Consider the following 26,341-nt stretch of genomic DNA (forward strand, 5'->3'; position numbering starts at 1 on the left):
AATCTAATAATGGCATTTCTTTGAGATATTTATTAGAACCACACATGTGCTGAGATTAAGCTCAACTTCAGGAAAGTAGGTTTACATAAAATAGCAATAATTCATTAACAGGATGTGAATACTTAAGTGTCATATATCTTCAAGAAAGTGTAACACATTCAATCTCAGGAAAACCTCTGAGTAAAAGAGTAATGTACAGGTTTTGTTACTTGATTAATTCTAACTCCTATTTTAATTAATTAAAGACTAGCATTGGATTTGCAAAAACTGCTACTTCCCTGGGTACCAAGTACTTTATAAGTAATTAATCACAGATGGCAAGATCTCATGAAGAAGTGCAAACCACAGCATACCTGATCACCTCGCTTTAACCCTGTTTCAGCTGCTTTGCTGCCTGCTTCCACACTGTCTATGAAGATTCTAAAGCCTTTCTCTGAGCCTCCAAGGAGTGTAAAGGGCAATGGAGCTTCCCTGGAGGGTTTGGTTAGTGTAACTAGTCTGAGTTTGGCCTTAGCAGCACAGGCAATATTTAACAGTCGTAGGTGCCCACACATTTTCTGCAAAAGAAAAAGGGAAATGTAAGATTTGGTTCAGAATCTCGGAAACATAAACTTGTATGATCTACGACAGTGTATAATGTTTTTTTGGACAGGTACTATTTCTCCACTTATTTTTTTCTCTTGAGTCGATAAAATGTAAAATATTTTGCAGCATTGTATAATATGCAGTCAAGTTTGCAGGGATTATTTTTTTCAAATGCAGTTTAAAAATCACATGTATGACCCAAACCTCCAAACCTTTCCTAAACCATTTTAAAAAAGCCATTCTTGCCCCAAAGACTAATATTTTGTAATAATTCCATTATTTAAGCAGGAGCTTTAATATTGTAAATACCCAAAATAAATCTTAAAATTCAACGGGTTAAATGTTCATCAATAAAACACCATTGTTCTATTGACTAACATTCAATCATTGACTTAAATTTGATTACAACTAAAAGCTACAGTAGCTTGATGGATCAGAAACATTGACCGAAAACAAAATAGAAATTCCATTTCAATAGTTTTTATGACTTGAACCTACCTCTCGCTCCAAATTGTTTTCAAATTCTTCAAGAAAGTGGGTCATTTCAGGGTCTCCTTCAAAATCATTGAAGTGATTGTTCACCCACAGCAACACTACCCGTGTAACCTTGAAGATAATATTTTGCTTAGTCAGAAAAAACAAAGAAAACAACTTCAATAATTAGGAATAATTCTTCCATTTGAGGTCACTGACCTTCTCTTCCAGGCACAGTTGCCCAGACCTACAGAGTGAATGGACAGCTGTACTTTACCTTGTCCCTGAGGCTGGGGTCATTGAACCACTCCAGAAGCTTCTTGCCTACAATCATAGGGCTAGAGAGGAAAGTCCTGTAGGTCAGCAGAAAATCTTCAATGAACGTAGGGTCCACCACAGAGTGCTCTTCAACTAGATGCATTGTCAGTCGTTCAGTTGTACCCTGAGGAGTTAAAGGAAAGAAAGTTGATTAAATTGAGGACCTGCACTGAAAATAACATATAGGATAAACTGACAGGAAGATCCTGTGACTGCCTGAGCACGCTCAAAATAAGACATGAAATGAAGAATTAGCAACTACTTATGTTAATTATCTTTAACACTAAGTGTACATACTGTAAGAATGGATGTCAAGTTTCACATCAAAGGCTTAAAAAAGGAATAATTTAAAACATACATAATAGATTGTTGGAATCAGGCCAGCATACCTGTTTCTCTGCTTTTAAAAACACTATTGCTGTACTTAATGCCACTCCTAAAAATGTTTCCTATATTTGTTTCCAGAGCAAGCCGACAATAAACAGAAAAGCAACTAAAAATATCTAGAAAAAAGACAAGAGTCACGTCTCCTTTCTTGGAATCATTCCACTAAACAGAAATACACAGGGGAATTTAAATGATTTTTACAGATTTCACCTCTTTCAAATACAAAAGAATGCAAAAAGTATTTGTACTCTCCCAACCTAGGATGCATTGTATTGTATTCTGTGAATGTGTTAGGTTTCTAAGACAGAATAGACTGCAATATATTGGATTATTTTCCAGTTAGAATATATGAGAATATTTACCCACTTCTTCTGCTAAAAATCAGGTTAACCCATTATGAAAAAACACAAATGATCTCAGGACATTTCACTTTTGACTTCAGTGAAATGCAAATCTTTACTAAAATACTTTTATAAACATCTTATGTAGTGGACACAAGGTCTGTGCTAAAGACATTTTATGTGAATCAAATGGTTATATTGTCATCATGTAGGAGGTAAGGCTCTCATAATAGAGGTGATTTTGACAGAATAATTCATACATAGATTTTTTCTGATGAAGATATTGCTGAGGCAGATATTAAGGCAGAAGAGGAGACAGGGTGTTCAGGTGATTACATGAAAACAGACTGAGCACAGCCTTGCCCATTGTATGCCAAAAGTAACATGCATGATATTTTGTTTTATTGTGTAGGTTTTGTCACTTGTTTTTACTGTAATAACCTGAATTAATATGTATCCCAAACTGAAATCTGAAGTCACCTAAATTCTACATTTCAGACAACAAAGCATTTGTTGATATAGCAAGTTATTCAACTAAGTTCTTTGTAAACATGTAGACTTTCTATTTTTTTACAAGTTGCTATACCTTCAGTTTGTACCAAAAAAGCCAAACCCAAGGGCATAAACATGTTTGGTCTTCCCAAGCTGGTTTTGTATTGGATTGCGAGGTGTACTTCAAAAGCCCTGACATATGATTAGGATTTGGAACATCAGCAGTCCTGCTTCAGGCTGAACATGCTCTCAGGGGTTTCATAGCTCTTTTTGACAGGCACCTCACATTAGTGATCTTAATAATTCAATAAGAAATAAGGACAGTAAGGAAATTAGAAATATTAAAAGATTGTTGGATAGCCGACGACAAAATGTCGCAACAATACATAAAAGGAAAAACAGAGATGATGATCAGAATAATCCCTAGAGCTGCTAGAAAGGCATGTGCACCTATGCTCATGGCATCTATAGTACAAGGAATAGAACCCTGCAAATACTGCAGAAATTAGCCACTAAAGAAAAGAGAAATATTGAGGCAGCAAGATCCACTGTCATCCATGAATAAAACAGCACAGGAGGAGTGAATATGAAGGAAAGTTTCTACAGGAAGGGAAGTAACACAAAGAAACAGCCATCAAGCTGACAAAGAAAAGGCTGCAACCGAACAATTATGCAATTTGCACTGAATGCAAAATGTCCTTCTTGAAAAAGGAGGGACGTTCTATATTTTCAAATATTACATTATAACCGAGATGCATAAAGCACAAAGTGGAGGTTTAATGGGAATTTGAACTTTTTTTTTATTATTTAAAGGAGCTCAGTAAATAAAATCTAAAATACATTTAAAGATAAATGTCTGAACATTAACACAGTAGCTTCTATTTCTGATTGTGACAGTGTTAACAGTGGTGTTTATTATCTAACTGTTTATTCTTTTTGTTGGTGGTATGGTTATTTCAGTCCAAATACAAAGAAAAGCCTAACACTGTTTTTATGCTTGGTCTTAGAAAGTACATTTATAAAAAGTTTCCAGCTCCTGGTTACTAACAGGACTCTGGGCTCCGTCATACCTTAATAACGATATGTCCTTTCCTAGTCCCTGTACGATCCAACTCCCGGTGTTCCTTCACCATCACTATTTCTCCTTCCTCTTCCACCTTCTGCATGTTCTTCTCCACTTGGTTGAGAATACAGCAATAATCTTGCTGGGCGATACATACAAACTGAAAGGAAACAGAAAATATTAATTTGGGGATTCCAATAGCTGCATCAGTTTCATGTCCAACATACATATATAGCTTGTTTCAGAATCAGTGGTGACAAAACGGGTTTTCCCCACAAAGATGAGGGACTTCTATGAGTTAAAAGGTCATAATTTTAAAACGTCCAGTCACTTCTGTCACTATATCTCAGAAGTACTTAACTATTTAATTGCACTGGGATACTGCTGTGCTAACCAGACACTGATGAATTCATTTTAGATTTTAAAGGTTTTATCTCTATCAACAAAATAACAAATACCACACATTTTATACCATTTAAAACCCATTTTCATGATAGTATTCAATCTGCCATAATAGTATTCAATTTTTTTATAGTGATGTACTGTATGTGTGGTTATTTCCACACTGAATCAAAGAAAAAAATATACATCTTACAACAAAAAACTACAGTATTTTAATAGAATATCCTTTTAAGCAGAATTTTCAGGTCTTAATTTATAGGTGTATCAAAAGGTGTATCAAAGAATTGTTGTAACAAATACAGTTAAGTACCGGCACACCAGGACTATGAGGGCAAAAGACCCTTTTAATTTGGATGGCAGTTTCTTAAGATGCAGCTGAAACTGAGAAACACTCATTTCACAACAAAGCTAAATCTGGTTTAGGGTCATGGCAAACTCCAGAAATGATTCTCAATTTTCAACACTGATTCTCGTTCATGAGCTCATTCAAACTTAAGCATAAACAATCTACCTCATTCCCGTGTTTAAAAACAGAACGAAAGAGATGCGTTAATCGTGCAATTTTGCAATTGCCATATAGCTACATGAGTAAATAAGGTTTAAATATATTTTTTTACATTATTTCTGGTCTTGTTACACTTACCTTTTACTAGACTTATGGGCAATTCAGTTCCTCAAAAGAAAATGACTATAATAATGTATTCATTTATTTTGAGTAGCCACACAGAATACAATTTGACTGTTAAAGCACCACTTGCTTTTAATTACAAATGGTAATACATAATTTGGAATATGAAAAAATAACCTTATTATTATTACAACTCCTAAAATACGTATTCTTGGAGTTCTCAAATCTTTCCTCATGACTCCAAAATGAATGCAGTTTTATTTCAGCTCATTTTTCAAACCCGCAAGCTAAGGATTGAAATTCTGCTCCCTACAATTCGACGAGGACACCTACCTGGCAGTCATCCACCTTGGTTTTCATCACCCCTTTCATGTATTCCTTCTCAAGTGTTGGAGAGACCCCAAAGCTATTCCCCATACACAGGATTTCTGTTCGACCATCAGGGTACGTCACTTCCACAGACCCATTCAAAATTACTGACCAGGAGTCCAGCTGCACAAAAAATGACATCAGTGAACATTTTCTGGCAGTTTCAGACTGAACTAATGATTGTGAAATTAAAGCATATGTCTGGCTCTCTAGAGAGAATGAAACCTTTCAAGCAGAATTGGAAAAAAGGAGTACTGTATGTAAAGCAGTAGAGGAAAGCAAAGAAAGTGCTGTATGCTGGGTACCTAATTTTAGAACATAGTATAGATTTACTAGCTCTTGGCTATACTGCATAAACCCCTCATCAGCATTGCAGATAGTGGATTAAACATTTTTAACATTGGTACACTTTTATGTGCATCAGAAAAGAGTGCTGATGACTTCAAAGCCTTCTCTTCTGGTTGAATGGAAACAGGGGGTCGTAATTGGAGTTGTATCTCTGGGTGATTTTGAATCACCAAATAAAAGAATACTGATCAATACGAAGTTGTAAGTGTTCAAACCATGAACATTCAAACCATATTTTGCTCAGATGTACTCCAAGCAAAGTTTTATGTGTCACAGCACAAATGAAAATCTCATCTTTAAAAATAGTGCCCTTTGTGCTCTGAAAGCCCAGTTAAGTGATCCATATCACAAGTGCAGAATGCAATCAATTTGATGATTTCAAGGTCCACAAAGGCCACAAAAGAGCCCATACTTTTGCATTTAATAATGCGACAATCCACTGTGCTATTAAAGATTGAACATGAGAAAAGGCCCGGAGAAAAACAAATTCTACTGACCTCCTCCCCATCATTGAGGACTATTGTCCCGGCCCGTTCTACCACGGCAAACACCATCACCGCGCAGAGCTCCCTCCTCACTGACATTGTCATGTTAGCAAATGCAGGCAGCTGATGCATGAATTCCAGTAATTGTTCTGTGAAAAAGAAAAAGATTAAACTTGTATTAAAATAAAAAAGGTGTCAAAACACTAGTACTCAGCAAAGGTGTGATTGGATCATAACAGATAAGAAGACTCCTTGATCATTTAACTTCTCCTTCACTAAACTCAAAAAAAGACCCTGCTGAAAAGCCACATACAGTACACTGAAATGGCCTCCAAATGGTTAAAGAATACAAATAATTAAATTAGATTTTCCTCTCTCTTGCTGCAAGGGTCTGTATAGTTTTTAAATACTCAGGAGAAAAAATAAACAATAAGAGAAAAAAAATGGCAGAGACAGCTCAATTTTGTAACAGTTAAGCAAGAGAGCAGGAATAATTTGTCCACACTAAAAAACAAACAGCAGAAATGTATGTATGGAGTTATTCCCCTTTGAGGAAAGGTCCCAAAGTTTGGCGAAACAAAATAAAAAAAATTTAGGTGTTTATGTTAAATATACCTGACTGTTTGAAACGTATTAGAATTCCGTAGGAAAAGAACATTCTTGATTAATGTATTGATATGATTAAATAGCGTTAGCACTGAATTTTTTCACTGCTGTAAATGTAAGACTTGTCTCATTATATGAAATAGAAGTGCATTCATGCAAAGAACGGAAATGGTCATGAAGCCAGATTGTGTTACACATTATTATGCACCACAGTCTAACCATCCCGTGACTTTAACTTGTGAAGGCAATAGCAATATTGGACACATGGCACTGCAGATTTCACGTATCTTGATAAATGCAACTGCAGTAATAATGACAAATTGGAGACTAGTAACTCTTATTATTCTTAGATTCGAAACACTTCTAAAAAGCTGCTCATATCAAATTTCAGAAAAAAGTATTGCAAACTGTCTTTTACCCCCAATTATCCTACTTCATCCCCTCTACGTAAACCTTTTACCATTGAACTACCCAGAAAATGGCCTGATAAATTTGATTAGTTTCTCTACAATGTCAATGTGAACTGTTTTTCTTATTATTTTGCTTAACTACTGCATAGCCAGACAGAAATAATATATATAAAACACTTTTCAAACTGACACTGACTCTGATTTTATTCCTCTTTTGACATTTAGGAGAAAAAAAAATCTGTAATGCAGTTACAAATTCAAATATTTTGAATCTCTGAAAATGCAAATACCAAAAAGAAAACCCCAAGACTTTAAAATTAAGACCTTGAATCCAAAAAGGATTCAGATCAAGCGTTGCACTGCTTGTAATTCTTCTTCAGGCCCTTTATGACTGCGTCACTAGGTAAAACAAGTTCACAGTTTTTCTATGAAAAGTAAACACCAGCAATTTATTTTGTTCTCATTGTTGCGAGTTAAAAGCAAGTTCCCAGACTTTGAATTGATTAAATTCTAAATGTGCTCCATATACCCGTTTTGTGCATTTTCTGTTACACGGTCCTTAATTTTTCATTTGGTATCAAGACTAAAAGGGGAGCATGGTGGCACAGTGAACAGTACTGCAGCCTTGCAGCACTGGGGCCTTGGGTTCAATTCTTCGGGGTGCTATCTGCATTGAGTCTGTAAGGTCTCCCTGCGTTAAAGTGGCTTTCCTTCAGGTGCTGTAGATTCCTCCCTTGGTCCGAAGACACACTGGCATGTTAATTGGCTTCCGGGAAAATTGGCCCTAGTGCGAGTGTGGACTTGCATCCTGTCCAAGGTATATTCCCGCCCGTTGCTTGCCAGGATAGACTCGAACCAAATACAGCAGTTAGAAAAGGGATACCTGTACATTGGTTCAGGGAGGTTATGTCGGTGGTTTTAAAGTATAAAAATATTTTGCTAAAATAATGAGTCCACTCAAATTTAACATCAATAGTGGGTGTTACTAGCACATCTTGAGGGTGTAGCATTTCATTGCTATATATAACTAAGTACTATAACTATTCATAATTTCAACATGATCTGAATTATAGAAAACAGAACAAAAACAAGGCTAATGTTTCAAGGTGGGTGTTTAGTGCAATCACTGGACACATTTTACTTCAGCTAGTGCAAAACAAGTAACTGATGTCTACACATCTGAATACACTGGGAAATCGGATCACAGAGTCAAATAAAACAATCTCACAAGCAGAGCTGTGCAAGTATCTGCTTTTATTTTATTAAGAAACTAACAAAAAGTACACACTTCCTTCCAAAAAGAATTATAAAGCTTTTAGCAGATGCATTAGTAAAAAAAATCTATGAAGACATCCTTCATGAACTAGTACAAATCCTCAGGATGAATGCAGAGGAAACAAAGCAGACATGAATCCTCTTTATAAAAAACAAAGAGCCCAATTTGTCATGTTTACTTTTGTGGTCACAAGATTATCTTGTAGAAATAAATGTAGGTCTATATTGCAGAGACCTTCTTAGATCTATTTTTTAAAAATACTGTGTCGTAGTATACCTACATATATATATATAATTTATACAACAACTAGTTCCTGGTAAGGGTCGTGGAACCCTGGAAATACAGGGTTTAGAAAAAGAACTATACACTGGACAGGATGCCAGTCGATTACAGAGCAATTTAGAGCAACCAGTTAAGCTAATAAGCACGTCATTGGGAAGTGGGAGGAATCCTGAGTTCTTGGTGAAACCCCACTAAAACATATGGACAACTACATACAGTGTCTTGCAAAAGTATTCATGCAAGACTCTTCTGATGGAGTCCCATGCTGTTTAATTATAAATGATGTAATGCATTTTTAAGTTAATCTTACCAAATCCTGAATGGTCAATCACTTGGTAAATATAAGCAAAGAAATTTAAAACTAAATATGTTGATTACTTAAGTATTCAACCCTCTTGGGTCAATACTTGGTGGAAGCAACTTTAGCAGAGCTGGAATTATAAGTACATATAAGGTTTACCAAGTTGTTACCAAATGTGCACACCAGAATGGTGCGGTTTCAAACATTTTCCTGCGCAAAATTTCTCAAGTTGTCAATTTGGTTGGGGAACACAAATGGACAACAAGATTTGCTATCATGATAAGTACTCTGGAAGAACCATTCAAGGACATTCACTTTCATCTTAAGCCAATGCAGCCTTGGCCTTCTGCACAGTACAAACTGCTAATTCTTCTTGCACAGATGATTCCTACTGCCACCTTGTCTTGGGTCTGACTCACCAATATCATCATCAGTTCTGTCCATGGGGTCCTTCTCCAGGCAATCGCGGACAATATCTCGGCTCATTAGGGGATCGGAAGCCCGTTCAATATCTTCTTCATCATCATCCTCCTCGGAATCCACCGCTGTCTCGGGTAACCCACTCAGGTCCATGTCTCCAGCCTCACTCTCAGTGGCCTACAAGACAAAGTTTTCCAGAATTCAAGAAAAGAGAGACTGCTCACATTGGGCCATAAACAGATGTTAGCAAAATGAGCAGTCATCATTGTCGAACATGAATCCAACAATGCCATAATATACTAAAAAAAATAGCAATTTTCAAATCCTTGTTTGTAAACAGCATAACATTTACTGACAAGGGCACACTAGAACTACTTTCTTACAATGAACAATTAAATGTTTATACAATAAGGACTAACAATCTATGGTCTAAATATTCAAGTAAATGCATCATTTCTGCAAGCATCAAATTATTGGAATTCTAAATCCCAAATAATTCCTGATATTAAATACAACACAAAAACATCAACAGTAACCAACTCAACACAGAGCTACTCTCTGAACATTTTCTTATTAAGGATGTGTTTAAAGACCATTATTATAAGAATTATAAACATCTTTAACCCCACAATTGTACCTCAAGAATACATCTATCAGCTGAATCCAACCACAGCAGCATATCTGGCTTAAACCAATAAAACGTTAACAGAGTGGGAGCTCTAAGCAGTTGCGCCACTGCATCATTACTGTACTGTGAAAGCACTCACGAGTAGCTACTACAATGGCAATTCCAGCATTTGGTACAGGTTATTTCCTAACCTGCGGGATTGTCATACAGTAAGTATTAGTATTATGGTGTCCACTTATTCTTATCTTAAGCCACACTACCACCCTGCTGATGATATCTGATTGACACAACTGTTCAACAAAATCAGCAGCAAACAGATGGGGAAGAAGCATCAAGGCATTAAGTCCTGCTGAGACAGATAAAGGGAAAGTGGATTGGAGCAGTCTCCTGTGGGAGGAGGGCCCACATGGACATTGCCATAAAAAACTCCTGACACGAAGTTTCACTCCACATTAACCTGTTCATTTTTCCTTTGCCACTCTAGTAGGTTGGATTGCTTCATATTTTACTCATTTTCATTTTTCATTCCACATTCCGCCAAAGCCAGGACAAATGGTGCTGATTTCTTATATCCACTTCAAATGCAACATTTGGAAATTTGACACTTTCAATGGAAAATACACAAAGTCTTGCTCTGTGGATAGAGCAAACAAAACCTTGCAGATTATCCCCCCCCATGCTTTATAAAAGAACTACAAGCTTTGCCTCATCACAAAGTAAAACCTCCCACAGTGATCTTTGCTGGCTTCTGCTGCCAGGAGTGTTTTTGAACTAAAATTTCCTGGTTTACAAAAATGTATGCCCTGTATCTCTAAATGACAAGCAAAAAAACCCATAAATGATTCACTACTGTGTCTGACTCGTGACTCTAGCATAAGGTCTCACAAGCACTATGGGTTCTTCAGGGATTTCAAGGCATTATATATTAAAAATGGAACATGGGACTATTTAAGGAGAAAGAAGCAAGAAAGGAAACACTGCACTGTGTCAAACAACTTGAATCCCAGAATCCAGAATGTCTGGAGTCATGTCTGGCATTATCCTCAATGCACTGAGCCTGAATAATTTCCAAGGTTAGAGATATAGCCAGTCAGTTCTCTGACAGCATCGTCCTACCTGAAATACTGAAAGGACCATGGCATTAAAAATGACAACTGTTGGACAAATAGATACACTACGGCTCATTTTGAAATAGTTTAAAACGATTCTCTGCCAACATAATTTTAGAAGGAAGCGGATGCACAACAAATGTTTTATTCCTAAATTTAATGCAATAATAACTATACTGTTATTCAGCAATTATTTCAAATACCATTAAGTCAACAAAGAAAAAAGAAAAAGTAAGAAGGTAAAGATGAGTATTCTAAGTAAGATTAAAGACGAAGATGAAGTGCAAGCTTTTAATAAAAAGGGGAAATTACTAAGAACTGGGGAAATACTATCTTTCTGCAAGATGTCTCTTATTGCAGTCCAATAATATATAAATAAAACCCACAGTGATTACATTTAAAAATAATGAACACAAGATAATTTTTATGGCCAAAAATTCAATTGTTGCAGCAGGTGTCAGGCATTAAATGACACTCTTGAAAACATAAAAATGCATATTGTTTTTCTTTATTATTATTACACAATAAATACAAACTACCTAGACCGTAAAAATCAATTCCTACTGTTTAAAGTATCATTTGTAAAGTTATGGAATCCAGACCACAACAGTGACCAAAAATAGGTTTCACACCGACGGATGTTAAACAAAAAAAAAGACAAACATTGTATATTTTATTATGCATCTTCCTCACCCTAAATGAGTTTACCTATCAATGTGCAATGCCTGTCACACAGAATAGAGCTGATAATTAATATTTCAACAGGGCTATTCTTGGATTCGTGCGTTAGCCATGTGAAGAACCACTTTCATGATTTATTCAAATATAAAATGGTCTGCAATTCTGCCGTCTTTTCCAGCCACGGAGAAGCCACAGCCGATAAATCTCACTGAAGAGCTAACAATAGAGCATTTTCAGTTGACAGGGCAAACACAACACTGATACAATTGCACCGATTTAGGTGGCATTTATCATCTGTCAACCTTTTTTAAGGGCAGATATTTGACAAAACTAAATTGTTACGTTTTATTTTGGTCTGCAATAGACCTTGTATTACTGGAAGCAATCGGTTTCTTTATTTACATGCTTAAAAAACAAACAACAATTTAGTACAATAACATTGCAATGATAAAGGATATAATTCTACAACCGCAATAGAAAAGGAAAATGTATCTTACCAAAATGTTAAAAGTAATACTATATGTGTGTTTTTAAGTAGATAAAAATTAATATTTGAAAGTTTTAAATAACATAGGACAGTTTCAATTTTCATGTTTAATAAAACAATAGGCCTAATCTAAGTTATACTTTCTCTATTAAATTTTTAAAGACAGAAGACTAATCTATTGACATGTTAGAAAGATGTCCCCTAATTGAAAGTGAAGTATTGATTTACCCTTTAATTTTAAGTGAAGCACTGATTTACTATTTAATTACAGATGTCAAGACTGGACCAAAGGCCTTCAAAATCTTTGTTTAACATGTAATGTTCACAGACCTTTGATTTACAGTATATATTTTCACTGATACAACTGCTGCCTAATTAAGGATGACCATTTTAACCAATACTAGAATTCGGTACTAATTTAATTGTGCATGTTATGTCAAGCAATCATTGTAGCTCAGTAGACTCAGTTTTGTCCTGTTCCTGTGCTATTGTGGTGAACTTGGAGTTGATATTACTACTATATTATCTACTATTGCAGTCTGAATTTTAAAAGAAGAAATGTTTAAAAGCTTCCTATCCAGTGAGTCAGTCAACCCAGTGCAGTAGCCAAAGTGAACACATCAGGAGTAGCAGGGAAGGGAATCTCTTTCATCAGGCTTAAAGACCACTTGGATCCACTACGGATGTATTAATGAAAGACAAACAGATGGCCTTACATATAGTAACAAGCAGTGGAAAATCAGAGCTTAAAGATTTAGCTCTTTACGCAGCAAAAGTCAAAGCACAAAGACACAAGCTCTTTCAAAAGAAATTCAATTACTTTTGATTAAAAGTTTATTTTAAATGTTTGATTAATTCAAAACATCAAAAAAGAGGAAATGGTGTTTCCTGAAACTAAAGTGTATTCTTTTAAACTACACTTCATTTAAATATATTGATATAATTCTGTATTTCCTAAAATCAAATAATACAAATAAATGAATCCCATAAAACAGCATAGTTGCATCACAATTTACAAAATCCATTCAGTGAGTATAATCTCTACTGAGACAAAAAAGAGACAAAATATTATTATTCATAGAAATCTTAAATATTCAACTGAAAGATAAATCAAAGTGCAGATTCACCATATGATATAACAACAACAGTCTCTATCATGGCTTAATCAGAAAACTGGTTGAGCCATGTGGATGATATGCCACCGGTTTGAACCAGGTCACGCCACTAGCCAGCTGTGACTGGGATTACACTTGCAATGGTGCACACCCCTGGGGTAGGACAGGCATTAACTGGCTGGGGATTTCCTGGCATTCGGCAAAACAGCCAGGAAAACCCTGCAAGCTTGCACTGACATCCAAAAACCACTCTGACAGGTGGGTGTGTCAGTGGAGCACATCTGCAAATTCTCACTCTGCCCGTAAGTACAGGCTGCACAATGAATCTTTAACTGGAGATGCAAAAATGTAGTAAAAACTTGGCAATTCCAGCTAACAAACATCAAATAAAACACATTTTATGGTATACATAAGATAAATAAAAAAATACTTTGCTATTTCTTTTTAATTTTCAGCACTTGATAATTATATCTCCAACAATAATTTTGAATTATGGTTTTCAATCATAAATGTCTTAGATGATAAACAAAATGTTTCCCAAACATGTTTGTCAAAGTGTGTAGTAAGGATTTCTGTTCATTTATGTATGTTGCAAAAATTTATTTTTAACTGGGCCTCCACATTATATATTTTGGTAGCATAAATGGAATCTTTGGGAATTACTTTAACTACCCAAACAATTTTGTCTAAATTTCTATTTCTTGCAAAGACCAGAAAAAAGTTTCCATGGTGCTTTTAAAAAAAAAGTCATAGTCTACAAAACTAATAGCCTGCTTACCTGGTAAATATCTGACAGGCTGCTGCTTCCCGAGTCGCTTGTAATGCTACATCCTGAGTGACTGGATGAAACGTGGGTCACCTGTGGATGAAGGCTGTCTGTGAGATGGAGCTTGGTGAAGTCTGCAGGAAGCTGCATAAAACAAAATGAGCAGTAAATACACGTTTGCTCACTGTAAACTAACATACACAAAGAAAGAAAACATCAGCACCACCACATGATTATGCACGACAGGATAAAAACACTTGTTTTATTAAATTTAAGGAAAACTCTCATGTCTACAAATTACCCCTTCATAAAAAGATAATATAATGTGTAGAGAATCACTGACAAAGCATTAGTTGGTAGCAAATAAGAATTTACAGTACTTCCAAGTAGTTCAGATATGATAGTACCAAGTTCCCTAGAAAAAACAGAGAGCTATGATTTAGGAGAATCTTGAACATACATGTTGAGAAGACAGTACAATACCTAACAAAGGAAATATTGATGGACAATGTTTAAGAATCTTCAACAGACAATACAAATAAACACCCACAGTATGACAAAAAGTAAACAAACAAGTCTGAGTACTTCTTGAGAAAATATCTTATGCCGAGATGAATCCAAAATTTTTTCCCAAAAGCAGAAATGTATATTTAATCTATGGTGAAAATGTAAATGGTAAATGTTTATTATTACTACTGCTGCAAGCATAGAACTGACTCACTTTTCATGCTTAAAGTAAACTTCAATACAGAAGAAACCGAACCGTACTGTCAAGACACCTTGTAAACGTATCAGATATATCATAGCTCCCTCTTTGAGAATACGTTTTCAACAAATGGCCAAGTCGAATGGGTGGGAAAATCATTCAGGGAGGCAGCTTGAGGTATGAGAACAAAATGATGGCCGTGCAAATGTCTTGGTATATACAAGAATGACAGTCTATCAGATGTTAAAAGTACACTCTGTAGAATGATACCATGTTTGGAATTAACTGAACAATTAAACAACTGGGAATAAGCCTTACAGGCTACACGTCAACAGCGAAGAAAAAAAGGTGGTCATACAAAACATAACAGGAGTTATGCAGTTATAAAGTTTATACAGTGCCCTCCCAAAGAATTTGGATAGCAGAGCCAGAACTATTATTTCTGTTTTTAAAATAAGCAAGTTGCATTTGTGATGGAGAAAGTAATATAATACTTTAGAATATACTTTTTATTAATGGATTATTCAATGGACGCATCCGGTAATACTCAAAGAAAAAACAGTATGGCAATCTGTTGAGTTCTCCATATTGCATATAATCATTTGCGATGCTTTGTCAAAACTCTGCTGCAGTCACTTCCAGCCTTGTTCTTTGGGTGCTCTACCTTAGTTTTTTTGTTAAATGCATGCTCAATTGGATTGATCCTGCTGCTGCTATTTTTAGTTAGGCTAGGACAAATACCTTTGCTATGATGCACAAATGACAGTGTTCTATGCATCTGTGCATGCTTTTATTCCTCCAAAGTTTAACCTTTTAATTACTTTGGTGAAGGTTTACCTTTGTTTCATTTGTCCATAAAACTTGAGAAAATTCTCATCTGTCTTTTCTGTTCTTGGTTATGACAAAAAACTTGACTGTTGCAGTATAGCCTTGTTATTTCTGCTGTATCAGTCTTCCAAAACCTCTGTGATACCTTCACCCTGTACTCTGCAGGTTGTTGGCCTTTGCACCAACAGTTATTTTAGATTTGTCCTTGGCAGCTCTGATCTTTTTTTTAGCACCACCTACAGATGTTTTTCTTAGGTGACCTTGGACAGGTATTATTAGTAATTATACTGTACCTGTGTTTTTTTCTCAACAGCTCTTCATTTTGGTATACCCATTTTCTGTGGAATGTCTGATTTAATCGTTCTTTTAAGTTTCAAACTAGCACTTTTCTGTAATTCAATGTTCTAAGGTTCACATTTTTATTTAAACTTCTGCCTCCAAAAACTGTGATTAAAGCATCAGTTTGCTATGTTTACATCCTTTTTTACAAGTACCTATTTACCCCAAAATGTACACCTGACCAATCTGAGACACCCGTCAGCCAATTGTCACAATGATTCTGCTCCTTCAAAATAAAATGGATCAGCACTATTTAATTGTCCAATAAGGACAGAAAAAAATTATATTTATTATACGTCCTTAGTGAAAATCCCCATTTAGACTTCACCATCCTAATTCTTTTGGAAGGCACTTTATACCTATCTTGATATATAAGAAACCTACCCGTAAAATGTTTTTGAGTTAATTGGCCAATGTATTTAGCATAGGTGTTGATAAAGTCAGGTTTCAATACAATCCCCATGAAGACTTTTTATTTCCAAGAAGATCCCCAAAGGATTTTAATACATGTAACAGGCATAAATTTAGGGGGAACTTGAGGAATCCTGAATCTAGAAGCCCAGAGCGGAATTTAAAGAAGAATAAACGTACAAATTCAATTCCTCATGTGTAGACATATTTGTAATGCTGTTCACATACATAATGAACATCATAAAATATCATTCCACCTGCAAGCATGTTTTCAGAAAAATAATTTAAATGCATTTTGGATATTCAGCAAATGTTTCTGGTGTCATTTTGACAAATTAATTGCTCATGAAAACAATATATTTACAAGATCAGCCTGTTGGAGGCAAGACTAAATCAGCACGCAGTCGTGTGCTGTCGGCTGTCTTCACACTGTCATTTCTAAACTGGCAAGACCTTACACGGTCTATTGGTCATGATCTGGAAGACCATTATTTGTGATATGGCACCAGATTCAACACATTTTCATCCAAGTGTGATAGCCTGGGCGGGAGTGTTTGGCTGCTACAAAAATTAGTGATTGTAGGCATCCTGACTTTACACTACTACATTGATCAAGTCCTTAGATCTCACTTGCAACCTTCTTGCAGGCTCATCTGGAGGTGGAAACATTCCAGCAAATCAATTCACATCATCATGTTGCTCGCATTATACTGGATTTCTTACAAGATGAGAATGTTAAAGCTATGTTTTCAATGCCATGAACACTACTAGCCTGTGACTTTCACAAGCTAGTAAACAACCTTGTTGATAACAAATCAGCATAATGTATTTACTTATATCCATTCAATAAACAGTCAGTGCACCTACCATAAAAATATTTTTTGGGACTTTGTAAATCTGCTAAATATTAAGTTTCTTTTTATTCCAGAATAAAACTGAAAAGGACATTCTAAAGCTTTCCTCCTGCATTCAATGCCATGCTGACCGCTCAAGGCAAGCTAGAGAAAGGATGGATATATGGGAATGTGCTATAGATGTAACCTCTTGTATGAGCCAAACAGGGAATCAATTAATAAAAGCTTTCTCATATTCCAAATTACACCTCATTGAATATTGTGCAGATTGCAAAGCCCCCTAAATGGAAAAAAAATCCTTAATTTATGAAGAAGTCCATGATAGAAATGGCCCCATATTTTCTACACAGCAAAAAGAGACAACATTTGAAAATGCAAAAAAGAATTCTCCAGTGGAAAATTGAAACTTTCCACTGAAACACATCATAAAAAATAAAAAAACAGATATAGTAATGCATGTGAATTCAGGATACCATAGTCGGTATGCTTTGGAAGAAAAAGAAAATAAATAAAGTTTGCATTTTTTATTACAGACTCAATTTTTTTCCCCCCAAAGGCAGTAATCTGAGTCATTCATATTGTTACCAGCGTCAAACGAATTAATTCTGAGGCCATATTAGTAATGCAACATCAAAACAACCTCAAGTATGAAATAGTAGCAGACACCTCTCCTCTGGACGGGATCTAGGAGAAAGAGTTCCTATGCAAACCAGGAGAGAGAACTCTAGCCCAACTTTCACCTGGCCCTTAAATAGCAGCAGGAAGGAGCCTGATGTTGCTGTCCCTCCTCCAATGCTAAGAGACAGGCTGTTTTGGTGTGCTGTAAAACATTCTGTTCAACGTAAAACCAGTGATTACTGAACCCAATTAGCTTTTTTTAGCTTCTGATCCACATCATATCTTCCTCCCTGTAAGCCACACACAAAAGCATTACAATTCCATGTTTTGGTTTGAGTTTTTCTACAAAAATAAAACTGATCCTCCAGAGGAAGGCATTTGTGCAATCTCTAAAGAAAAATAAAATGACAATGAAAAATAAATTATATATAATCTCTATTTGAGCCAATTCTCTGGTATTTTAAAAGAATGAGAAATGAACCCAGTTACAATAGAAGCAAATGACCTTGATCAAGAAAACCAGTAAACTGAAACATTCATTAGGACCTACACCAACACCTAGATCGTTAATGTGGATCCTAATATCTAAACAGCAACCTTAAACATGATTTAAAAATAGGCCACTGTCACTAAGGTGGAAGCTACACTATTAAGGATAATCCTGTTGTCAGATAATAAAAAATATAATACTAAAGCTTCCAAGTATGAAAAAGATAATAGTTCATTTGACTTAACTTGTATGAGTGCTGGAATAAAGAACAAGATAAAATTATGACATCAATCCACTGCAGAAGTACTAGGAAACAATCATACAGCGTACCTGCTAGAGATAAGAAGTCTTATTATTTGCAAAAGTTTTCAATGCTTACTTAATATAATTACTTCAGTAACATGATAAATCTATATAGACTACTACAGTGATTTTATGAAAATTCATACTTGATTTATGTCTGCCACATTAAATTTGCCATCTAAGCAAGCTATTAAGATATTCAAAAGGCTGACATTTTTGTAGCTCCTCTATAATTAGGTTATATTATAATGGACATCCCACCATTTATTATATATTCAGCTACTAAAACACTATGACGGTACCAGTATCTATGTCCAATTCATTTCAAATGGCAATGCAATTTAAATTTCCACGTGTCAAAATGAATTTCAAGGTTTATACTATAGGAATTTTTGAAAAATGTGCAGCATGTGAAAGAGTTGTGCTCATTTTAAATCTATTATAACATTTTTTCTCAATAGCAAAAATATGGTATTGGTTGACAATTTATCATCATATGGATATATTTCAAGTAATTTACATCTTGCAAAGCAAGACCTAGTGTTCTGGCCATGTAAAATCTAATTTAGTTGGTGCAGGTGTTGAGAGGGTAACATGAGCACAATTTCTGAAGTGGTAATTACTTAATAACAGCATTCTGCATATCATAAAGGCAGCTAATAGTTCTTTATTAGGTACACTGCTAGCCTGAAAATATTTATCTACAACATCTGAGGCCTAACATACTGGCTCAATATCCCTTATGTGGACGAAAATAATTTAAACATTAATTTCTTTGTAATATGTATAAGTAACACGGGCACATAATTGTGTCTATAAGATCAAAGTCCACTGAAAAGTTTATAATAACCACACACTTTAAATCTTACAATTATTTTCCCCAAGAGAAACTGGGAGACCATTTAAAAACATTTTCATCTTGCTTTTTAAATTTCAAATTGTTCCTCTAAAAAACACTCAACTTGTAGTTAATACAATTTCATACTAAGACCATCAGAAATATTTTTGGTGATAACACTTTCTTAAATCAATGCATTCTGATTTGTATATATGCATTTCTGATCATTAAAAATGCAATAGTGGATACCACAGCAGACGTCACAGACAGACCACATTATATTATAAACCAGAAATCCATGTATCAAGCTGCCTCCTTCATATAAAAAAGTCAACCCAGAACAAATTAACAATAGCAAAAGAGGGAAACAGTTTCCATTAACATACTATAAAATTGCCACCGTTCGGTAGAACATTATCATAATGCAATATTGCACATGGTCTGCTTAAGGAATTATCCATTTTTGGAGGGCCCACGAATCAAATATCACAGGTACTTAACCACTCGTCTTAAAATTCCCAAATGGATATCTTCTGAGTTTATAATGACCAAATTAGGTTCATATTGTGTACAGATGGTTTCAAGTACATTTCATCCAAAAAGAACTTCTCTCAATCCAATACAGCATCCGTTTACTCTTCTCAACCAGTGATCCTAGCTATCCTGTGAAATCAGTCAGGGAACGAGGTATTTTTAAACCTAGAACAAAACTGTGTTCATCTTTTAAATATTTTACAGCAGAAAATCCCCAGACTGAAACAGACAATAATTTATGATGAATGGAATGAACACAAAAGTAAAAACTTTTAACATTGATAAAAATGTCTCAATAAGTCTGTATATTAACACATTAATTCTTATGGGATTGATGGAATTTTTAAAGAAATAATGACTTCTAAAAACCAGAAAAACATACATCCTGTGGTTTGTTATCTAAGCATTTAGGGCCTAGCTGATTTAAAGATTACAGTAAGGTTATTTTTGAAAGGCACAGCTAAAACTAGGAAATGAAATATTCCTGTGGATTTGCCCTTCAAAAACCAGAATGTATCACAAGATAAAAATCAATGGGAGCAAAACGGGAAATTCAATCACTTTTTAACAAAGCACCAAATCTGCAACTAATGGGAAACAAAAACTAATTGAGGCAAACTGCCAGCTCCAAGGATGTAAAAATAAGACGAGAAATTCTCAAGAACAGTAAAACTTTGAGGGGTCCTCTTACACAGCCTGGGGCTCACATCACTCTCTCAAATAAGGCTCACAATAACAGTTTTACATCTCTTCTGTGCCATAAGCCATGCTCCTGGCTCATAGATCAGGCTTACACAAAGAACAGATCTTTCTTATATTTAACTTTCACAGATGCCAAGGTCAAAAAGAAAGTTACAGTCACTGTCTAATAAATAACTAATTCTAATCGATATCATCAGACAGAATGACGGCATTGGCACTGAAGTGTAAACAAGTCAAACTGAGGAAAGACGAAGCTCAAAGTCCATAATGCATTTTATAGTGGTTATATTTATAAATTATATTAATGAATATATTTTTATTTTTAATGTTGGATGTTTAAATTTAACTGTTTTATAATAATTGTATTTGCCTATATTGAATAAGAAAAATATCGGAGTGCAGGCTGGTAACAGCTTATGTAAAAACAGCAACTTGGCCTAGAAAATGCTCCGAGTCTTATTTTTTTCCTATTATTCAAAAACTACCTCTTCTTTTCAGCCTGTCTTAATTTCTGCTTGCACCCGAGATTGCTGAAGATAGCCATTATATCATAAAGACTGCCATTCCATTTGCTTATTTTAAGATACTTTGTTGTGGTAAACATCTCTTCTAATAAATAGCTTCTATATACAGTACAGCAAACGGGTTTGAGAAATGTTTACAAGATGAAAAAATACAATGGAATAAGGAGCATAAAACAGATTAATGTATTAAATTTGACTGTTTGCATAACAATTTCAATATGACGGCTTGGGATTTTTGAACCAAACCCAAGATCTTTCATCACATTCAAATATTAAGGGCTTGGTGTTGAGATTTTTCCTATTAACACCAGAAGCATGCTATCCTAACTGGAAAGCAAAAATGTTTACACCTACATCACACAAGCTATTATCTAGATGAGAGGATGATTCATTCTCCTCTCCTACTTGTTCAAAAGCATTTGGACTGTTTAAATGTAAAACTAGAAAAACAGATTCTACTGTTTAATAAAAAACATGAACAACTTGTATCACAACACTTTATTATAGATTATTTTTATGTATTCCTAATTTAAAAAAATGCTTTATTATTGTTAATGCCAAAATAAAGCAGACAAATGATTCTTTTATCATTTTTGAAGGAGGCTAAAGCTGAGGCCCAGGTCCTGTCACTAAAAATAACACAGCTATTCTCTTCAATCGGTTGGAGTAATTAAAACTGCAGCTGTACAAGGAAAATTAAACACTATTTACACATGGTTATAAGTGACCAATTGCTATTACTACTACAGTACAAACCCAAAGCAGGCTCCACAGCTTCAAAGTCTTTGTTTTCCCTTCTTAGTATGGAATTAACCTCTACTTCTTCATTTGCAACTCATTCTCTGCATGTGTCATAATTCAAACAGTTAAGTATACCTACTACTTTCCAAATAACCTATCCAGTCTTCAACAAAGGTACAGTACATGCTAATATACTGTACTGTGTGGTAGAATTTACAAAAATGAAAAAAGAATATATCAAACCTTTTTCCACTGACTGATTCATGCAAAAAAGAATTTGACACAATGAAGATGGTATCCAAAAAACCAGCTGATGCCTGAAGGCCAGTTCCAATATCATTACCCATCCCCCTCAAGACAGCCTACCTACTACCACATTGCTTCCCAGTTCTATAGTCTAGCTTCATAATAAATGTTGTATATACTTGAGGAATCATCCTTTCTCTTCTATTTAGGCCAGCTGTCAATCACTTAAATATGAGCACCACAACCAAGGATAGTTTATTCACATTTATTTTTCCTTTTTGCTTCTGCCACAGAAAATAATTCAAGTACATATTTGGTCTATTCATGCCAAAGGACCTTTCAATAGTTACCATTTCATGAATAAACTCAATATTACTTTCCCAATTCTGGTGTAAGTGTAAAAAAAAAACTTAAATTAACCATAACTGACTGCTGAAGGCCAGTCAGCATGTTTCCCACAATTGTTTAAAGTAAAAAAGACAGAAACACAGAATATAATGTCAACATTTTTCATTAATTATATTAAAACGTTGACCATTTTTTTATTTCTTGTTTTGTCTGTTTCATTTTGCTCTCCTTGATTCAGTCAGCGATCCCCTTTAAACTAGGATTATGGAATGCCACTATCAATACAAAAATCATGCAGATTAACAGAATGTGTGCTATTGTTTCATAAAGAGGCATAACAGACTACTTATCGCAATGAGCACATCAGAAAAAATAAACAAAGATTTTTTGTTGAATTAAAAACAGAAGGCTCCAACATTTCATATATGTTACATATAACATTGCCAATAATTAATTTTGTGACAGCCCAGCAAAGTACAGATTCAACTTTCATACTAGCCTGAGATACCCAGTCCATGGCAACCTGTTGTCTTTTTTCAAACTGTTTATGTGTCTGTATCATACGCATGGGAAAACTAAGCACACAATATTCTGCTTCAGGCATGCAGATTCTAACCTTTTCAGGTAATTTATTCAGTTGATTGGTCTCTAATATCTGGCAGTATAGCCTATATAATGTTAATTTGAACTGGTGAACCATGACATATAAAGACACATAATGGAGGCCTGATTGATGCTGATGTTTTGGGAAAAACCTTTACATTTTAAATATTCCTAACATAGGTTATAAGTCACCTTACAAGATAATTATCAATCCTAATAACAGGAATACAATTAGTAATAGACTTAATAAGGCCACACATGTTGCCTACCACCTGTCATAATTAAAGACAAAAGCATTTTTCTATTAAGGTGAGGGTGATTACATAGCTAATATATCCATATTCATGGAATTATTTAGCTTTGTGCTGTTTGGAGAAAAAATCAGAAGCAATAATCTAAATGTATATTTTTCCTCTTGGCTGTATTTCCATAGGACATAATTATCAGTAACCATTAATAACTATTAAATAGAAAAGAGATTCTTATTGTCATTATGCTGTAAAAAAGCCCCTCAAGGAAAAACTGCAATCAGTCTTTAATCTCAGTTTTTTTATTTTACAGATACTTTCTTAAATGTGTCACTGAAATACTTTATGTCAAATATGTCAAATATTTTATGTAAGATAAACAGATAGGGATCATTTTTCAATACTTAAAAAGATTTAGAAAACTTATATACACTTTCCTGGAGGGACTCCAGTTAAGCTCATGCTATCTAGAGGAAAACCATCACACAAAGGAAGTTACAATGGAGACTTATACAGGCTAATAGTCAGAAATTCTATACTGCATACAGACGCTAGAATGAGTACCATGTCTCTCCATATTCTAGGGGTAACTGTGTTCCTACATTTGGAAAATAAACTAAAATACAAAATCATGTACATAGAAACCAACAATTTCAACCTACTATCAAAATTATAAGGACCAATCAGAAACTATAGTTTTGAACTAAGATGATTTTAGACCTTTTGAGAATTCTACAAAAGCTATAAAGTTAGTTTAAAATAATCTTATCTATGTCAATCATTATTGCGTCATACATTATACTGCATATATGAACTCCTTAGTCCTGCAATGAAAGGGATAGGTGGTGAGACCTTGAAGTGATGGCATATTGCCTAAGAAGACACCTAACAAACTAAAGGTTTTGTTGATGGAAGATTTACTTGTCAAACTGATAATCATCTGGTGTATGAACAGTAAACAACAGAGTCTCAGAAATGAAAAGCATGTTTCAATACGAAGAAGTCATGGTAATTAAATCTAGTTTTGCTCACAAACACACATCTAAGATGATCGAGAAATGGATTCAAAATCAAGTTCATAGTTTGTCAGCCGACAGGATTTACAGTGGAATAACTAAAAGTAAGCATCCTAACAGCCATCCTAATTTTTTTGGAAATCTGTGAAAAGCAATAATACAGCTATGCAATACAATACTGCAGATGTGTTTTCAAACATGCATACCAACGATTGACACAAATCTTTTCTTAGGATAAGGAACACAAAAAACAAAAATTCTCCAACCACACTTACAAGTCTAACACTTAAAACATATAACTCAGAATATAGACAAACACTCTCATCACAATACTATTACAGCACTTGTTTGTCCCTCTCAAACTTTTAATTTATCAGAAATCAATCCACCTCAACAACAGCTAGGAAACAAAATAGCTTTATTATAACTAGCCTTTTAAACTCAGCTATGTGTTTGAATGTGTTTTAATTGTGTGGAAGACGGTTTACTACATCCTATGACTCCTGAGAATGTTCTGGTCCTAGTTGCTATGTTCACCTAGCAGACCACAAGGGATCAAAAGATTAAACCCCCCTACGCTTTCAGAAGCCACGTCAATTACACTGTTCTGACATTCTGAGAAGCTTACTGATGGGCTGATACAACATTACACCGAAGTAATTTGTGAATAAGGCTACACATTGCAAACCATGCTGTATTTCTCCTGTAATCAAGGTATTACTTAAATCTGTTGAACTCAAAATAACAAAAAACATTCTAATTGAAACAATGGGTCCCTTGCCCAAAAAATAGATGCTCCTGTTCCCTTCTTGGGATTAGCATTTGACATACAGTAAATGAGGCAGAGTGCTTACCCAAGAACCTTGACTATATTTAACTGGTCCTATACGTGCCCGAAAAATAAACCTGACAATGTATCTGAAGTTGTTTCACTGTCACATTTATAAATATTTTACTAATCCACCATTTTCTTTCAAAATCTAGAGGCAGGGTGGTGGATTAATAAAGAAAAACATTAATCCTTACATGCTAATGACACTTTGAAGGCATTACCACATTAATTTATGTATGCAAAAACAAATATAAATATAAAATACCTGCTTAAAATGAAAAGGGGCTCAGCATGGAAACTATGCCATTTCTGCCTACAGACTACAAGAAGCACAATTAAAAGCCCTCTCACAGGATGTTATTAACATCAAAGTGCATCTGATGCAAAAAATCAATTAAGCAAATAATCTGCAGGTATGATGTCTGTTACTGGCCTGTTTATCTAACCACATATTATTACCTACATTTATGCTGATCCAAACCCTCATAATGTAAAGAAGCAGGTATTTTAATTTGCCCTTGGATATCTGTAGATTTTAACATGTTTTGGTAAAGAAATAATTCCAGCTGTTAACAGTTTTGCAGCTTTTGGTTTGGGAAATCCTATGTTGACAGTTGTATTCAAGATCTCTGTGTCATGAGGCAAAGCAACTCAATCCACACACTAAGGTGCTGTTTCAGCTTTTAGGATGCCTACTGACCTGACATGCAAGCCTTGCATTCATATTGGCAAACAGATACTGAAATCAAAACTTATAATTACATTCCTCCAGCTTTGTAGTTAACTAACGCATTTAACTCAGAGCAGGAATTAAACCAAATCTGAACTAAATCACACTTAATTGTGCACCTGTAAAAAGTATAACATTTCTAATAATTTATTACATTGACATTGATGACTTTAATAATTTTAAATTAATCTGTACATAACTTAATGAAGTCTCAAAAGAAGTAAAATACCAACTCTATAGGAAGATTGCTGTTAAGCAACAAATTTTAGATGCATTCACGTTCTCATACACAACTCAAATCGCTGCAGCCATGATAAATCACCTCAAAATTACACAGGCTGACACTCCTGCCTCTTCATCAGCCATCATTAATTCATCTATGCATCAGAGCAAAAAAATCAATTTCCAACCATTACACACTGCTCTACAACACCTCATTATATTAATGGCTCATAAA

The 26,341-nt window shown here is 34.8% G+C and overlaps 1 protein-coding gene across 14 annotated transcripts in view; it reads right to left on the reverse strand.

The window, feature by feature from the left end:
- The window catches only part of rapgef2b (Rap guanine nucleotide exchange factor 2b), a 153,424-nt gene that overhangs the window by 23,487 nt on the left and 103,596 nt on the right, over positions 1–26,341 (reverse strand). For all 14 annotated transcript variants that reach the window (XM_069187764.1, XM_006629471.3, XM_069187773.1 and 11 more), the window contains 8 exons: positions 13,986–14,117; positions 9,187–9,364; positions 5,905–6,041; positions 5,024–5,182; positions 3,668–3,820; positions 1,337–1,501; positions 1,084–1,191; positions 354–557 (listed from right to left, as the gene is read on the reverse strand). In XM_069187764.1, the coding sequence (XP_069043865.1) occupies positions 354–557; positions 1,084–1,191; positions 1,337–1,501; positions 3,668–3,820; positions 5,024–5,182; positions 5,905–6,041; positions 9,187–9,364; positions 13,986–14,117 (1,236 nt within the window). The remainder of the gene's footprint in view (positions 1–353; positions 558–1,083; positions 1,192–1,336; positions 1,502–3,667; positions 3,821–5,023; positions 5,183–5,904; positions 6,042–9,186; positions 9,365–13,985; positions 14,118–26,341) is intronic.

Source organism: Lepisosteus oculatus, chromosome 1, assembly GCF_040954835.1.
Source record: "Lepisosteus oculatus isolate fLepOcu1 chromosome 1, fLepOcu1.hap2, whole genome shotgun sequence".
Lineage (NCBI taxonomy): Eukaryota > Metazoa > Chordata > Actinopteri > Semionotiformes > Lepisosteidae > Lepisosteus > Lepisosteus oculatus.